Source organism: Schistocerca serialis, chromosome 7, assembly GCF_023864345.2.
Source record: "Schistocerca serialis cubense isolate TAMUIC-IGC-003099 chromosome 7, iqSchSeri2.2, whole genome shotgun sequence".
NCBI classification, from domain to species: Eukaryota; Metazoa; Arthropoda; class Insecta; order Orthoptera; family Acrididae; genus Schistocerca; species Schistocerca serialis.
In genome coordinates this window covers 357853062-357872213 of record NC_064644.1, presented here as the reverse complement: position 1 = coordinate 357872213, position 19152 = coordinate 357853062, and the positions used below count along the sequence as shown (strand labels likewise).

At 44.7% G+C, this 19152-nt stretch overlaps 1 protein-coding gene across 1 annotated transcript in view; it reads left to right on the top strand.

Moving 5' to 3' along the window:
* Positions 1-19152, top strand: part of LOC126413089 (myrosinase 1-like) — a 298790-nt gene that overhangs the window by 271956 nt on the left and 7682 nt on the right. Inside the window, exons 8-9 of the mRNA XM_050082984.1 lie at positions 15084-15235; positions 18680-18817. Coding sequence (XP_049938941.1) covers positions 15084-15235; positions 18680-18817 — 290 coding nt within the window. The remainder of the gene's footprint in view (positions 1-15083; positions 15236-18679; positions 18818-19152) is intronic.

Below are 19152 nucleotides of genomic sequence, written 5' to 3'. Positions count from 1 at the left end.
CTTAGGTTGGTTAGGCTTAAGTAGTTCTAAGTCTAGAGGACTGATGACCTCAGATGTTAAGTCCCATAGTGTTCAGAGCCAATATGCACGTGAACAGACGCGTGGCACACGGCAGTTCCTCAGTTTGCGTCTCCATGAAGGACCGCGGTGCTTTTACGAGAACGGTGACTGTGCACTAGTAGTCCTGTGGAAGTTTCCGACGCTCAGCGCTATGAAAAAAGGCACTGATCCGATGTGTGCAGAGGGTCTAGAGAAAACGATGATCTGGAGAAAATATTAGAAGGTGCTGGTTCTCTTCAAGTGCAGAGTGGCAGAGGGAGGAAAGCTGTTGATCCGACGTCTGTCGAAGATGTAGCCCCACAGCATTGCAGGAGGGTGAAGGGGAAGTGTGCAAACATGCAGAGCACGGGGAATTGTCCCAACGTTAGACACGCCAGTGAGGGCGGTACCTAAAATCCTACGAAAAGTCCCAATTTGCTATCCATATAAAACCACCCATATTTAGGAGTTGCTTCCTGCTGACATGCCAGCAAGACAAATATTCGTTCCCGAGTTTCTTGCTCGCATGGAAGTGCCCAATGAACGACCGTGGAACCTTCTGTGGGCAGACGAATCCCATTTCCTTCTCCAGGGACATGTGAATACGTAGGACTGCAGAATATGGGCCACGGAAAATCCACATGCATACGAACCGGTACCACTTCATTCTACAAAACTTACAAAACTGAGTGTGTGGTGCTGCCTGACGGCACCATTTATCGTAGGGCTGTAATTTTTCGAGGAGATGAGTCCTGCGGGCCCTGTTACCCGTTCTATCACTGGTAAACGCCGTGGAAGTGTGAGAGTCTTTTGCGTATCAGCGTCATTTCATCACTTCAATAGTGTGGAAGTGTGGGTAGGATCCTGCGCAAGATGGCGTTCTTCCACACTCTGCATAGCCAGTGAAGCGGCTGCTGCAGAGGCATTTCGGAAGTGCTTGAATTATCAGCCGTCATTTCCCTACAGCCTGGCCGTCCACATCGCCTGACCTTAATTCGTGTGAGCCGGCCAAAGTGGCCGTGCGGTTAAAGGCGCTGCAGTATGGAACCGCAAGACCACTACGGTCGCAGGTTCGAATCCTGCCTCGGGCATGGATGTTTGTGATGTCCTTAGGTTAGTTAGGTTTAACTAGTTCTAAGTTCTAGGGGACTAATGACCTCAGCAGTTGAGTCCCATAGTGCTCAGAGCCATTTTAATTCGTGTGACTTCTGCCTGTGGGGTTATCTGGAAGATGTTGTATTCAGTGTTCCTGTTTCGAAGGTAGCTGAACTGAAGGCACGCAAAGGGCATCGCTTCCTGTTCACGACCTCAGAAACACTCCACCCTATTGTCGAACATGCGGTTTCTCGGTTTCAACTTGTGGCAGAAAACGGTGAACAGCATATTGAACATGTCTTGCACCAGTCTCACCACAGTCAGAAACCGATGTCATTTTTCTTTTCATGGGGGGTTTGTCCCAAGGACAATAAAGAACCGATGTCATTTCGTTTTTTATGCGGTTTTCGTCTCAGGAAAATTAAAAACCAATTTTTCCGATCCCGATGCGGTACGACCTTGCCATGGTGGATGGGTTTACCTAAAAGTGCCAGAACTGATGACTGCCGAACTTGTGCGGCCACGGACACTGAACAGGTGTGATATGCTGCTCAAACCATAGCGTCGTACTGAGATTCACCTGTCACTTGAAGACGACCCCATTTAAGTTCAGACGATTGGGAAGGTTTTCGTTAAATTTTTTTTCCATGGCGTTTCACCCTGCGTCATTAATATGCTGTTCGAATTTGGTGTTATTATTGGCAGTGTTTCTATTTCTACAGACTTTTGAAACTGTAACTTTAGTTACGGACGCCTTGCACATAGTAATTTTTCTTGTTCTTATACGTGAAGCATGATGTAAATTTGCGTACTTGCGGACTAACTACCGACCTCTCCGGAAATTTTGGCTGCGCTTTCTTGCTTACACACAGCAGCTGTCTTGCTGCAGCTATGAAGAGGTCACAGTTTAGGACACATAAACATGTATCATATTTGGTAAGTTACTCGATGTAACAATGTTGTTTATGCATTTCATAACAATCGCATTAAGCATAGTATGTTTCTTTTTCTATATTATTGACAGTTTTCATTTTAGTAATAATTTTCACTAGGTAACATACTCGTTTCATTGCTCTAGTTCCTATAAATTTTGCTGGATTATTCATTTTTTTTTGAAAATGTAATTCATACAGTACGATATGTTTGATCTTTTACTTCTCTGGCCGCGCGGGGTAGCCGCGCGGTGTAGACGTCTTGTCACGGTTCGCGCGGCTCTCCCCGTCGGAGGTTCGAGTCCTCTCTCGGAACCACGATTCGTCACTGAACACGTTGCAACGCCATTCATCGGCAGTTCACGTTTCCTAGTTACAGCATCGTTCCAATCACAGCCCCCCGGTTGGGGTGTTAAAGACAGCCTGCGCATGGGACAGTAATTCTTTAGTCCAGCTTCTACAAGTCTCCGACCAAAAGTATGAGATGACGCAGAATATTGTAGGTAGTTCATTACTTTTCCTCAGCTCGTGGTCTAGTGGCTAGCGTTGCTGCCTCTGCGTCACAGGATCCTGGGTTCGAGTTCTGGGCGGGTTAGGGATTTTCCCTGCCTGGGGACTGGGTGTTTGTGTTGTCCTCATAATTTCATCCTCATCATCATCATCATTTGTGGCGGTGGTGACATTGCATTGCGCAAAAATTGGACTGTGTCAAAATTAGGAGTTTGTCTGGGAGCTGATGACCGCATAGTTGAGCCCTCCAAAAACCAAATAGGAGGGTTGTCCAGAAAGTAAGTTCCGATCTCTCGCTAAATGTAAACCACAATGAAAATGAGAAATATTTTATTTGCAAGAGTTAGCTACACCTTCCAGATACTTCTCTACATAGTCGCCGCTCCAACACCAGCGTCATAGAAGGCGCCCAAGTGTTGTCTTCATATCCAGTGTTTCATGTGAACAGAGATGATACTCAGGAAGAGCCAATTAGGGCTGTGTTGTGGGTGATCAAACACTTCCCATCGAAAAGGCTGCAGGAGCGTCTTCACTGCCCCTGCAGAGTGCGGCTGAGAATTGCCATGAAGAAGGTAGTGTATGGCAGTTATGTTACGTGGGCTGCATTCACTAAGGCGAAGCCTCTCAGCGGGTCCCACTACTTGGCGGGAGAAATCGTTGTTCTAGGCACCTCTACTTGCTCACAGTGCACTCACAAACGAAAAGAGCGTCTTGATGCGATCGTCGGTCATACTAGCGACATTACTCAACACATCTGTGCAAAGCTTCATCGGGTTTTCACTGTGGTGGCCATTTCGCGACAGACCGGAAATTACTTTCTGGACAAGCCTTGTATCAACATCACCTCTGTCGATTACTTGTTCCAGCATGTAAAGGGTTTACGGTATCCTTAGCGCCCCCTTCCTTATGGTCGACCCGAACGTTAACAACGACTCTGCCTGCCCTCACGTTCGTGTGCAGTCTAACATATGAATGCCACACAAACCTGGATGATGCACAATTCGACCAGCCAACCAAATGGAAACCGACAATGAGGCCCTTTTCAGACTCTTTGAGCTGCTGATTATGCTGTCTCATACGAATACAAATTCTTTTTAAGGTCTTCACAGTGATCACTCAACATTTGGCACTATTCACGCCCCTTATATAAAATACCAGGCTTGGTGACAACGTTAAATACGAAACACGCTAATGTACTTTGGTCGCTGTTTAACAGTCATAGAGAATTGCAACTATAACCATTTACACACTTGCCGACGTGTGTAAGTGTAGGCAGTTATGACATACGAGCATGTCTCCTGCGTGCTTCGTACTTTTGTCAAGCAGTGTGTATTAGTCACGAAACTGACACGTTCTTCGTCAACTATGGGCAAGTACGCTCATGGGAGCCACGATGACTTTTAGTCCTTATGTGACATTATTTGGAATAGTCGTACTATTCATGTCTGGTTCAAAAAATGGTTCAAATAGCTCTGACAAGGGAACCTCCCCATCGCGTCCCCCTCAGATTTAGTTATAAGTTGGCACAGTGGATAGGGCTTGAAAAACTGAACACGGATCAATCGAGAAAACAGGAAGAAGTTGTGTGGAACTACGAAAAAAATTAGTAAAATATACGAACTGAGTAGTCCATGCGCTAGATATGCAACATCACCGCCGTGGTCCCGTTGTTAGCGTGAGTGGCTGCGGAACGAGAGGTCCTTGGTTCTAGTCTTCCCTCGACTGAAAATTTTACTTTCTTTATTTTCGCAAAGTTATGATCTGTCCGTTCGTTCATTGACGTCTCTGTTCACTGTAATAAGTTTAGTGTCTGTGTTTTGCGACCCCACCGCAAAACCGTGCGATTAGTAGACGAAAGGACGTACCTCTCCAATGGGAACCGAAAACATTTGATCACAAGGTCATAGGTCAACCGATTCCTCCACAGCAAAACACGTCTGATATATTCTATACAACACGGGTGACGGCATGTGTGTCACATGACAGGAATATGTTGTCGACCCACCTAACTTGTACACTTAGCGAACGGGTAAAGAGATTCTTCTACCTTGCCCGATTTAGGTTTTCTTGTGGATGTGATAATAACTAACAAAAAAAGTGATGAAAACATGAGAGTTTGTCACATAAACTGAAAATAAAAAATTAAAATTTTCACTCGAGGGAAGACTTGAACCTAGGACCTCTCGTCCCGTAGCTGCTCTCGCTAACCAGGTGACCACGGCGCTCCCTGATTCCCATTGTCCTTGATGTTGCCTGTCTTCGCATGGACTACTCTGTTTGTATATTTTACTAATTTTTTTCATAGTTCCACACAACTTCTTCCTGTTTTCTCGATTGATTGTGTTCAGTTTTTCAAGGCCTATCCACTGTGCCAACTTATAACTAAATCTGAGGGGGGTGCGATGGGGAGGTTCCCTTGTGAGCACTGTGGGACTTAACATCTGAGGTCATCAGTCCCCTAGAACTTAGAACTACTCAAACCTAACTAACCTAAGGATATCACACACATCCATGCCCAAGGCAGGATTCGAACCTGCGACCGTAGCGGTCGCGCGGTTCCAGATTGTAGCGCCTAGAACCGCTCGGCCATTCCGGCCGGCCATGTCTGGTAGCAAGTGGTTTTCAGCTGCTAACAAAACACAAGGAATACTTTGATGGCACTGTATTTTCAGCAGACAGTGAGGACCGGGACGAGGAGATAAAACGTTTGAGAGATCAGGTGGAGTTCTTTGACGATAATAGAGTGAATAAGAGCGACTGCAGACCATAAAATACATGGGCATGTGTGACAATTCTCACTAAAAGTCACGAATATGTTCGAAGTTGTTACGAAAATAGAGCGCTTCATATATATTCAAACGTTTTGCACAACCAACTGAAGTGAAAAAAAGCAGTGGGATATCTCCTAATGTCGTGTCGGACTGCCAGCCGGTGTGCCCGAGAGGATCTAGGCGCTTCAGTCTGGAACCGCGCGACCGCTACGGTCGCAGGTTCGAATCCTGCTTCAGGCATGGATGTATGCGATGTCCTTAGGCTAGTTAGGTTTAAGTAGTTCTGAGTGCTAGGGGACTGAAGACCTCAGATATTAATTCCCATAGTGCTCAGAGCCATTTTTTTGTCGGACTTCCTTTCAACCGGCGTAGTGCAGCGACTTTCCGAGGCATAGACTCAACAATTCGTTGGAAGTCCCCTCAGGAATACTAAGCCATGCTGCCTCTATAGTCGTCCACAATTGCGAGAGTTTTTCTATAAATGTTCAATGGGACTCATATCGGGTGGTCTGGGTGGCTAAATCCTTCGTTTGAGCTGTCCAGAATGTTCTTCAAACAAATAGCGAACAGCTGCGGCTCAGTGAGATGCCACATTGTTATCCATAAAAGTTCCATCTCTGTTTCGGAACATAAAGTCCATGAATGGCTGCAGATGTTCTCCAAGTGGTCGAACATACACATTTCTAGTGAGCGATCGGTTGATGGACCAGAGACCAGATCCACTTCATGTAAAGACAGCCCACAACATTGTGGAGCCACCACCAGCTTGCACAGTGCATTGTTGACAACTTGGGTCCGTGGCTCCATGGCTTCGTCGTGTTTGCGTGACACTCGAACACTACCCTCATCTCCTACCAACAGAAATCCGGATTCATCTGTCAAGGCCATTGTTTTCCAGTCGTTTATCATCCAACGGATATGATCGCGAACCCAGGAGAGGCTGTACAGTTCATGTGCTGTTAGCCCATTAACGCCAAATTTCGACTCATTGTCCTTACGGACGCGTCGATAGTACGTCCCACAATGATTTCTATGACTGTTTCACGCAGTGTTACTTGTCTGTTAGCACTGACAACTCTACGCTAACGCCGCTGCTTTCGGTCGTTAAGTGAACGCCGTTGGCCACTGCGTTGTCCGTGGTGTGAGGTACTGCCTGAAATGTGGTATTCTAGGCACACTCTTGGCAGTGTGGATCTCTGAACCTTGAATTTCCTAACGAACTCCGCACATGAATAGTTTTTCTACTATTTATTTAGGCGGTCTTCCGATTAGTAGGGACGTTAGGTGTGTATCTGGACGAGACATTATTGTCCACATTTCAGAATGTGGGAAAGCATCGAAGCTCGTGGATAATGTAGCCTATGTTGTAGCAAATCGTGTTTAGTGACAACTGAAGCTTGTTAAAATTTATCATGATACCATTCTTATCTCTATAGACCCTTTGTATTCAATGTGTGGACGGTTAATCTTCCGCATTCTTTGAAGGATGCAGAGCAAGTTCTTAAAATCGTGTCTGGTGCCTACCGGACAACATCCGCAAAAAGTAATGCAGATAACTGTTAAATTACTCCCGTGAGTAAATAATGTATCTCTGGTGAATAGTAAAGAGTCTATTTCACTACCATGGGAGGAAGACAATGTATAGTACTCTGTCAAGACGTTAGGGAATTCCTTCGAAGGAGATGATGCACATGCTTACCAGACACGGGCCTTACCCTATTTATCTGTAGATGTTTAACGTAAATAGCAACGACAAATGCATTTGTGGAGGAACTGGAACACCTGGACACGTCGTGATAGAGTGACTCGATTAAAGGTTCAGATTTGATGGAGACACAATTCAAGGTGTCATAGATCGTATGACAATAGACACGATAGAGAAGCATATGATGTTCTGAATAAGCTGTCCGATACATATTCTAGGAGACAGCTACGTGATTAATCTTCAGTGTCATCGTTAACTTCTGAAAGTACTGCGTCACTAAAAGTCTACCATCAGGGGAGATAAAGCTAAGGAATAATGATTGATTTCAGCAGTTGGCACGGAGGACGATGATTCTTCTACGCTGATCAGCCAGAACATTATGTGGAGGTGGTATGTCCATCTATGGTGCAGATAACAGCGGCCAAGCGTCACAGCATGGAAGCAATGAGGCTGCAGTGAGTTGGTACCACATCTGCACGCACAAGTTACCTAATTCCCGTAAATTCTGGGGAGGGGGCGATGAGCTCTGACGCCACGTTCAGTTACATCCCAGAAGTGTTTCATCGGGTTAAGATCTGGCGAGTTGGGAGGACAGCACATCAATTGGACCTCGCCACTGTGTTCCTCGAACAACTCTAGCACTCTCCTGGCCGTGTGACGTTGCGCGTTGTCTTGCTGAAAAATGCGACTTCCATCGTCATGAAGGGGCGTGCGTGGTCTGCAGCCAGCGTCCAATGGACCTGTAGATGCCAGCGTGAATGTTCCCCAGAGCATAGTCGAGCCATCGGCAGCTTGTCTCCGTCCATCAGTACAGGTGTCAAGGAGCTGTTCCCCTGGAAGACGACGGATTCGCGCCCTCACATTGGCATGATGAAGAAAATATCGGGATTCTTCAGATCATGCAACGCCCTGATACTGGGCCAACGTTCAGTGCCGATGGTCTCGTGCCCATTTCAGTCGTAGCTCCTGATGTCGTAGTGCTAAAATTGGCACCAGCAGTGTTCGATCCACTGTTTGTTCATATACACTTGTACTCTGGCCACATTAAAGTCTGATGTTAGTTCCGTCACAGTTCGCCGACTGTTCTGTTTGACCAGTCTGCCCATCCTACGACCTCCGAGATCCGTAATGAGGGATGGCCGCCCAGCCCCATGACGTCTAGGACGTGGTTTCACATTGGTTTCGCCATGTGTTGAAGACACTCACCACAACACTCCTCGAACACTCGACATGTTCTACAATTTCCAAAAGTGCTCGTGCCGATCCTCTGGTCCATCATAATCTGCTCTTGGTCAAACTCAGATTGATCGCGCACCTTCTCCATTATACACACGAACAGCACGCTCGCTGTTAGTACAAGCACCCTGCGTGTGTCTGACTAGCAGTCATTCCTCGCCATGTGACGCTACTAACGTCTGGAGGGTTTATATCGAGAGTAGGTTGGGGGTCATAATGTTCTGGGTCATCAGTGTGTGTACCTGAAGTCACGTCTACTGCGTTCCTGGCGAGTACCAAAATTTTCAGCTTGGTGAGTACTCCAGTAGAGGAATGGAAGGGGTTTCAGTCCTGGACAATAGAGGGGACCGAAGGTACATCCGGTGGGTGACACCATGCATACCACAAACATGAAGACCAGTGCGAACATCCTCCGGTATGAATAAGGCCACGTGTTCAGTGTCAGACGCCACGTGTCTGGAGTGCTGCAGCTTCCGGATACCCAATGACGGACTGCGACTGGTGGTTCGCCCTTCTTTATGTGCAGATAAAACAGCTGAATCACACATGATTTATCTCATTGCCTTTTTTACCTTTACTCCATTATTGGTAACTCATTTTCATTATGTCTAATGTGTGTTTTTAGCTAGATCATTTAATCAGATAGTGCCTTATCAGCCTCATGTCCTTGCTGTCTCTCTTCTTTATCTAGATCACTTTCTTTCAGTGCTTTTATTTCATTTTAAATAGTTAAGTGTGATGTTAGGTTTCTGAGCTGCATGTATAGTTATTTATAAAAAAAGGAAACAGTTTTAGCTAAGCACTGTAGATATTCACAATAATAATGCTGATTGCTGTGAAACACGTCATGCAGTAGCTTCTGTGAGGCAGGTCATATGCAGACACAGCCACTAGTAAACAAATAAAAAAAAACCACTCAAGATAATTTTCGTGAGAAATGAAATATTGTTTCGATGTTATTAATGTTTCATCTACATTTCTTGGGCATACCAATTTACACGAAGCGTTTCCCCGTACAATCACGTCATTACAATAGTATTAATAACACCAGCTGAATCACCCACTAAGCCCGCTGGGCAGAACAGGTAATTAGGATTGTGGAAATGGCCAAATAAGGTTGGGGTCAGTTTCACCTTAAAATTGTAATCCACAATGGAGTATGTATTAGCTGTCAAAATTACACACCATGTTGGTCAGCGACAACAGGTGAGGACAGAACGCTGTCTGAAATTACGTTAGTGGCCAGAGCAGGTAACCAGAACACTAACGGCCACAAGGCAGAAAATTCCGCTGGTGCACTCAAACTGTAGTCAACCAAAATAATTAATTGCACCTCATGGCGGCTAAATTGCAGCACTATAAACACTTGGTGTTGCTCACAGGAAAACCTCCCGAACAGCAAACCACCGAAATGAACTATCATAACATGAATGGACTTGGCTTGGGTAGTTGAAACCACTACTCAACTTTGACGTCCTGGGTAGGTGAACCACGAAGCTCGTAGCGATCGGACAGCTCCACACACGCTTCGTCACCTGCGCAGGGACCGGCAGCGGACCCAGCCGACTGCACCGCGCGGAGGCAACTTTCCTAGTCCGCGGCAACCGACCGACTGCCTGCTGGTCTGTCTGCGATAGCGGTTCCGTCGCGACTGCACCGCTGGTGCGTCTCCCACTCGCTTCCAGACACAAGACGGCGGAAACACTGCTCGGACCCAACCATACAGGGGAAACACGCCCACTGGCTAAGTGACATCCCTGCACAAGGAAAGGACCGACCCAAGTTCCACAAGATGGTAATTGAAGGGGCCCAGAAGCGCTTAGAGAACCAGTTACACGTCGCACGATGAGACGACCGACCTCTCAGAGCCAGTATGCCGACAACATTTAAAATAATCGTTAGTGGAACTAACGCCAACTACACACACAACTTGACAAACGCACGAAGATCTGAACGATACAACAGCAACTAAGCACGCACAAAGACAAATTGCAGTCGATGCACACACACACACACACACACACACACACACACACACACACACACACACACACACACACAGCCGACTCATGAACGATCGACGAGCCAAAACGCGTCGTCCGGTAGGACGACCAACCGACGATCCACGAAGACCGTGGCCCGGCTCAAGTGATGCGTGGCGGCAATAGTCGGGCGAACCATGTCGACGCAGACCTCACTGCTGCTCCAACCCGACTGCACTAGAGCCACATTGCAACTCCCCGACTGGCAGTCCGGACTGCGCTCCAGACGCGTTCCCACTGACTGGCAGTCCGAAGTCGCGCCCCTACCTCCCTATCCGAACTCCTTACGACAGACAACGACCGGGACGTAATAGCAGTCGAGCAAAGATACTACGAGAGGGGATATATGGATACGCGCTGCTGGCGCCGGTCACGGTCAGGCAAAGCAGCAACTCAGTGACAGTAGTAATTTAAATTAACGTAGTGAGGTGGAAGTACGTTAAAAACAGAGTGTAAAATACGTGATGGCGGGAACACGCAAGGCTCACCAGCTAACAAAAGTCTGGAAACGGGATGTGTCCACAATTCATCTTTATGACGGATTGAACTCTGCTGGGAACACTTTCTACATAGTGCTTCAATATCTGTGGAGGGATGGTAGTCCAGTCTTCCTGAAGAGCCCAACCCAGAAAAGGTACTGATGTTGGACGTTGGGGTCTGGAGCGAAAACGGCCTTCTAACTCATCCCAGACGGATTCCACAGGATTCGGGTCGGGGCTCTGGGGAGGAAGGTTATTGTTCACAAACTTTGGCCTCAAACATGCTACTTTATGACAGGGTTCATTGTCGTATTGATACAATCATCGTCTCCGAACTGTTCCCCTGTTATACTCAGTACACAGTGCTGTAAAATATGCTCATAAACTTCGACGTTTAACATTTTCTTAAGTGGAATGATGGAACCACACTTTGTCCGTGAAAAACACCCCTGTACCGCAACATCACCTCCTCTGTACTTCACTGTTGGCAATACACGCGATGACAGGCGAGGTTCTGCAGGAATTCGCCAAACCCAAACACTTTGATTGGATTGCCACAGAGTACGAGTATAACGTGATTAATCACTCCAAATCACTCACTTCCAGTCACCCACCGCCCAGTGACATCGCTGTTTACACCAATTGAAGCATCGCTTATCACAATAAAAACGAGTGGCTCATGGGGATCTGCCCTACTATTGTACCCCGTCCATAGGCACAGCTGGACTGTACGCAGGCCTTCGGCTCCGACGAGTGATACTTGTCGCTTATTTCATGCATTTTTTTTATAAACATCCACCACAATGCTCGACGGTCTTTGCTCGTCAGTATATGAGGTCTGCGTGGTCTCGGTTTAGGTGTGATTGTCCTTGCGCATTTCCACCTGACAATCACGTCAGCAACCGTTGACCTGGGCAGCTTTAGAAGGTTCATGTGGCCCTGGTGTATGTGTTACTCACGTGACATCCAGTGACTAGTTCACATTCACGGTGACTATCTGTCCTCACCAACCCCTTCTTCTGTTACAGCTTCTGTAGTGAGAACGCATTACTCCCCTCCTCCTTTTATATTGGCGGTTCCGCCTCTTCTGACATCCAATGGTCAGTTTACATAATTAAATTGTAATCTATTTGAAATCACTAATCAAAACACTTCCGCGACATTTCAAGCAGCTAAAGAAGTCTTTTTGGAGGAGAGACACCGGTTCCTCACGGTGGATTTATATTTACCTCTACAGGCCCGCTGCACCTGCGTGTCCACGGCCGTCGCTACAGAAGATGCCGCGTGTTCCCCTGGCGGTTTCCGCCTTCCATGATTTTCGTGTTAGCTTGTTATTGCCAGCTGCTGCACTAAGAGCCCTCTACAGTTTCGTAAAGCTTCTCTGTGCAAAGACTTGTATGTGTAAACACAGGTCCGTTTGAAAGTTAGCGGTACTGTTAAAGTTACTATTACTGTTACCAGACTGGTATTACGAAAGGGATGGGAACATGCCTTCAGTTCCATTAAGTAGTCGTCACTTCTCTAATAATTCTGATTTTAGCATCTCGGGGAGCTTAGCATGAAATAACGAGACCTTGTGGCGTTTCTGTCGCACTTTCCCCCCACATAACATTTTTATTCTACTTCTACTTGCTATTAATCAGATAAGAACATTCAATAAACGGAAGGTAGGGAGAAATACCGTGCACCGGGTTGTGTGGCAGATGGTTTCACAACGTGGGAACGCGTCTGTTAGCGGTGACTGTGTATGATGGAGTACCGTATGGACTGCCGGAAATCACATATTGTGCGTGGCGCGTAGCAGAACATTTTTGTTAGTTAATATTTGTTATTCCAACACTGCTACGCTCCTCCAGCCATACCGTCAACATTAGTTGCCCTAACAGAAGGTTAATAATAATTTCATAAAGTAAACTAAAGTAAAAACTTAAATGAGAGAACATTTTAGCTTAGTTGGTGAAAGACGATGGACGCATTAGATGCGGGCACTGAATAAGCACGCGCCAGACTGTTACAGTAACTCACTAAGAGTCTCTTACCACGTACGAACGAAACAATAAGAGGAATGCGATGTCGATAATTATTCGTATCAATTAACAGTGTCTCGGAAAATGTTTGTGTGTACCAATCCACCTAGATGTTTTATATCAGTGTCTTGGTGAACGGTCATGTGAAGTTTTGAACATCTTGTAATACTGTAAATCAGTAGATTGTGTGTTGTTGCGGTGCTCTGAATGTAGTTAGCTTCCTCGAAATTTGCTTTAATAAATGAACATAATCAGGTTCTTACTTACGTCTCTTGATTACTGGTAAACGGCAATGAATAAAAATCAAGTGGCATCGTATGTTTTGATAATTTCGTACCAGTGGATTTTCTCCTACGGTGCCACTTCAATTTAGCACAGTTCGTTGTTTGCATGTTGAATCCTGCGCCTGCATGGAGAAGAAGCCGATCGGGACGAGATCTGCGAGACATCTGTAAGAGAAGCGTGGTAGGCAAACCAAAGTCGGCCATGTTAGGAAAGTGATAAGACGTACCGTTGTCGACTGTAGGACTGATTGAACCTGGCGTTTCTGTAAGGTGGATAGGGAAACGGAGAGGTAGTTCAGCATTATAATACACTATTGGCCATTAAAATTGCTACACCACGAAGATGAAGTGCTACAGACACGAAATTTAACCGACAGGAAGAAGATGCTGTGATATGCAAATGATTAGCTTTTCAGAGCATTAACACAAGTTTGGCGCCGGTGGCGAAACCTGCAAAGTGCGGACATGAGAGAAGTTTCCAACCGATTTCTCATATACAAACAGCAGTTGACCGGCGTTGCCTGGTGAAACGTTGTTGTGATGCCTCATGTAAGGAGGAGAAATGCGTACCATCACGTTTCCGACTTTGATAAAGATCGGATTGTAGCCTATCGCGATTGCGGTTTGTCGTATCCCGACATAGTGCTCGCGTTGGTCGAGATCATTGTAATCGGTGGGTTCAGGAGTGTAATACGGAACGCCGTGCTGGATGCCAACGGCCTCGTATCACTAGCAGTCGAGATGATAGGCGTCTTATCCGCATGGCTGTAACGGATCGTGCAGCCACGTCTCGATCCCTGAGTCAACACATGGGCACGTTTGCAAGACAACAACCATCTTCACAAACAGATCGACGACGTTTGCAGCAGCATGGACTATCAGCTCGGAGACTATGGCTGCGGTTACCCTTGACGCTGCATCACAGACAGAAGTGCCTGCGATGGTGTACTCAACGGCGAACCTGGGTGCACGAATGGCAAAACGTAATTTTTTTCGGACGAATCCAGGTTGTTTACAGCATAATGATGGTCGCATCCGTGTTTGGCGACATCGCGGTGAACGCACTTTGGAAGTGTGTATTCGTCATCGCCATACTGGCGTATCACCCGGCATGATGGTATGGGGTGCCATTGGTTAGTACGTCTCGGTCATCTCTAGTTCGCATTGACGGCACTTTGAACAGTGGACGTTACATTTCAGATGTGTTACGACCCGTGGCTCTACCCTTCATTCGATCCCTGCGAAACCCTACATTTCAGCAGGATAATGCACGACCGCATGTTACAGGTCCTGTACGGGCCTTTCTGGATACAGAAAATGTTCGACTGCTGCCCTGGCCATCACATTCTCCAGATCTCTCATCAATTGAAAACGTCTGGTCAATGGTGGGCGAGCAACTGGCTCGTCACAATACGCCAGTCACTGCTCTTGATGAACTGTGGCACGGTGTTGAAGCTGCATGGGCAGCTGTACCTGTACACGCCATCCAAGCTCTGTTTGACTCAATGCCCAGGCGTATCAAGGCCGTTATTACGGCCAGTGGTGGTTGTTCTGGGTACTATTTCTCAGGACCTATGCACCCAAAATGCGTGAAAATGTCATCACATGTCAGTTCTAGTATAATATATTTGTCCAATGAATACCCGTTTATCAACTGCATTTCTTCTTGGTGTAGCAATGGCCAGTAATGTAATAATCCACCTTCGCCACTCCTCTATTTTTTTTAAACTTTACAACCTCTCGTCACGTTTGTAGCCGATGGAGCTCAAACGGTTTAAGTCAATAGAAAAAACGAAATATTCATTACCAGCCATTAGCTCTTTATTTGGAGATACTCAGTTTATAACCCTCTATAAGACAGATAGACAGACAGAGAGAGAGAGAGAGAGAGAGAGAGAGAGACCTCCACACACAATCTCGTTACCTCTCATAAGAGAGTGACAGGCGATGTTTTCGTTCGCAGGCTCGGCGGACTACTTCTCGCTGAACCACTACACGACAAACCTGGCAGAGGACGGCGAGCAAGCTGACCAGTACCCTTCGCACGAGTGGGACACCGGCGTGGTCACCTCGTTTGACCCGAGCTGGCCCAGCTCCTCCTACAACATCATGAAGGTGGTTATCTCTGCCCTGAGCACACCATTTCTTTATATCGCACCTAAATTTGTGAACTAGTTCATAATGCAAGGATAAAAAACATAAATCCATTTAGTTCTCTTCTTGAACAGCTTCTCTAATTTTTATTCCTCCTGGCAATCATCCGTTTTCATTAGTAGAAGGAAATTTACCATTTATCCTCTCAATTGAACAATTTCCCACGCATTACGACATTACTTCAGTGTAGTAGTTTTCAAATAAACTGTTTAGTAATTGCCAGACTAAGTGTCTCGTTTGGACCACGAAGACGTCGGATATCATGTGTAGGGGATGTATCATAAGTAACATAATTAATGGTGTAAAATCATACAGTTGAAAGTATGGTATACTAGATGCAAAAGTGTCTCAGTCAAAATAGCTCTGCAAACGAATCGTCTGCGAGATAATTTGCGACTTTCTGTTTATCAGCCACTGCTAACTTGATTCAGTGTAAATATGATCCCAATTAGATAAACTTTTCGTCATTCCATTATACAGCTGACGGTGATTCATATTCGCAGCTGCGAATACATTTAATGTATTTCATAACGGCATGCGTAAGCGAAAGACCACTGCGTCCTACTTCTCAACAACACAGGCACTTATAACAAAAATTATCACGTCGCGCACTCAAATTATGCTCTTTTTATTGCGCAACCAAAAGGTCTTTAATGTGGCAGGTATTGCTACGTCAATTGATTACAGTCACTGAAGAAAATTAACAATAATATCACTTATCTTGTATTTGCAATCCAACGACGATCTCGCTCTCGCTTTGGCTCGTAATTAAAATTGTTGTGTAGATAGCAGGACTGTCGCTGTTGTTGCGAAAGGAACTCGAATGTTAATTACGCCGACTTGAAGAACTTACGAAGACAATCTTTCAGGATTGATTTGATGATTTATGTTTTTCATTGCATTGTGCTTCATACTTTTTTCAAACAATGGTCAGTTGAAAATAATTCTTGACACTCACTTTTCGCAAAAATTCACATTTATTAAACTTTTTTTATTTTCGCATGTTCAAAACATTACTTCATGATACAATTTCGCAGCCGTTAATGTTCTTAATAAAACTGACAACATTTTTCATTGTCCGTAATTCAGACTCATCTTTTCATTTCCAACACAAAGTCAAGACTGTTGATACTCAACACAAAAACTTGACTACTCTGTACGCTTCCGCGCCAAAAGTCACAGACCAGCATCAAAGATAACAATCAGTACAAAGATATTCATACTAGATATTATATCGATTTCAACATCTCAAAATATCGACATACTCACATATAAAAATGAAACCAAATTTGAATAGAGTGAAAAATATGAGACATTACGTAGAAAAATATTGATTAATCCACGGTATCGAAAAATAGGGTTGGCGGGTGGTAATAGTTTCGCAAATGAAGAAACGTTACACACTGCACTACCGTAATTATCCACCGACATCGAGCAAGCGACTTTCAATTCAAATGTCTTCCCTGTAAAGAAATATAAATAATGAAAGCACGAGTGCAGGTTGTAGGCAAATGGCTGACGACAGATGGAAGTTTGGATTTGGTCGTGAGTCGTGCTCGGATAGCCAAGGCGACCGCTTGCGATAAGCGGGAAATTCAGGTCCGAAACCTGGTGCCGCACAAATTTTGACTGTCATCATTCCATTATACAGTTGATGGTTGTCCGTAGTCTTAACTGCGAATACAGTTCATGTATTGCAATGTCGCATCCATTCTGTGAACAACTCCACGTCTAGAGAAGGTAAACAAAGATAACACGACGGACCAGCTTGCGGTATTCATGCAGAGTGACGCCGGTATGCCTGGTAACGGGGAAGCCGCAACTGTTTCGCTAACGGTTCGTTCGCGGATCTGCGCTTACTCAGACGTGTTTGCTTCTAGTATCATATACTTTCGACTGTATGGGTTTACGCCATTAATTATGATTTGTAAATTGCAATCCAACGAAATATAGAGCATTGCAGGAATCGTGCGACAATTGTACAGTGGTGTGCGAAATTATAGAAAAAGGATATGAAAGTTGAAAAATTTTAAGATACAGCAAACATTCATGAGATGTTTTGTGTTCTGGAGGAATAATTATTGGAAAGAAACTACTTTTATTACTGTTGTTTGTAATGAGTCCACAGAAAGTTGAGATAAAAAGTTAAGCAGCCAAAATGTACAGTACCCACATTTCTTGGTGTGGCGGCTTCCCGCAGCCAGTATATAAATATTTGCTTAATAACATCAAATACCTTTTCCTTGTTGCAATACAATATTTATTTACGTTTCAGTTGTCTTTTGCCTTTAATATAAAAGACTTCTTCAGAGGATTTTGGCAGATCAGACGAGTAACCAAAAATTCACTGGGGATGTCTTTACTATGTCAGGTTAAACGCCCTGAAACGAAAATAAGTATTGTATTGCAGCAAGAAAATGGGGTTTGAACCTATAAGCCGAATATTAACACTATCCATTTATTGTTTAACCAGTTTCCAGCCAGATCGAATCTTTGACTAATTTAATGTTAAGCTTATACAGTCATCATGAAATGCTGTAAATAAAATGGAATAACACAAAATGAGAAAAAGGAGGACAATCTGTAACATTGTCGTATAAATGAAGCCCCCAACTGAAGTTTGTATGTCAGCTTATATCGTAAGGGTACTGGTTATCTTACCGGTTTTTGACTTTATTTCCAGTATCTGATGCTGGGTGTGCGACGGAACACGTTATGCATTAGCAGTTGAACTAGTTATTCTTGCAGCATAGAGAGAAATTACAGTAAATACTTCAAATATAAATAGTGAATGACAAATGAAATTTATTTCTTCTGTTGAAAAACCAGTGAACTATCACAACGAAGGCAGATATATGTGTGAAGAGCGTGAAATTTCCATACTGAAGAACAAATACTTCTAATAATACTGCAAAACTCAGTACAGAAATATGGCTGCGCCATCGAGGAATGGATCAAAAATCACATACAAAATAAAATAATGTAAATAATAAATTTGTATCTAGTATGAATGTTAGTCTTATTCTTTGATTGTAATATAGTGATCGTCAGTCTGGAAATACGTTAACGCGCTACAGTCTGGAACCTCGTGACCGCTACGGTCGCAGGTTCGAATCCTGCCTCGGGCATGGATGTGTGCGATGTCCTTAGGTTAGTTAGGTTTAAGTAGTTCTAAGTTCTAGGGGACTGATAACCTCAGATGTTAAGTCCCATAGTGCTCAGAGCCAATACCAATAAATTTAAGATCCTTATTACCACATCGCCTTGATAATCCATTAAGGCACTTTCTAACAAGCTGCCTCGATCATCACCTTCTAAAAAACTGCCTTGAGTATTACGAATATGACTACGAGTACTTCAGTCACTTACTTTAGAACACCACATGACCCTTGTCTCGCACTCTAGGTTGTGCCCTGGGGCTTTCGCGGCCTTCTGAAGTGGGTCGCCAACGAGTACGATACTAAAATGGGAATATTCATCACCGAGAACGGATTTGCAGACACAGGAGAAATCAACGATACCGGTCGTCAAAATTATTACACGGTAAGAATATTCAGTAGTTAGCTTCAATGATAGTTGTATTTTAATTATCTTCAAAGTATTTTCAGGAACACATACATGTTAGAAACCGAGTGACGGATTTTCAATTGCTAAGACTACATTTACAGGTAAGATTATGGTGCACGAATGTTCCTCAGAACATTGATCCTGGTCGAGGTGTTAACAGGAATTCTGGATTTATTCCTTGAAACCTATACAACTGTTTTATTCTCCCAAAAACTGTCAAACACAGCTTTTAGAATGGGCAAAAATTTATTTTAGTCTCCACTAAAAGCCCGCGGAAAACTACATATTGAATGAAAACAGTAATACAGCGT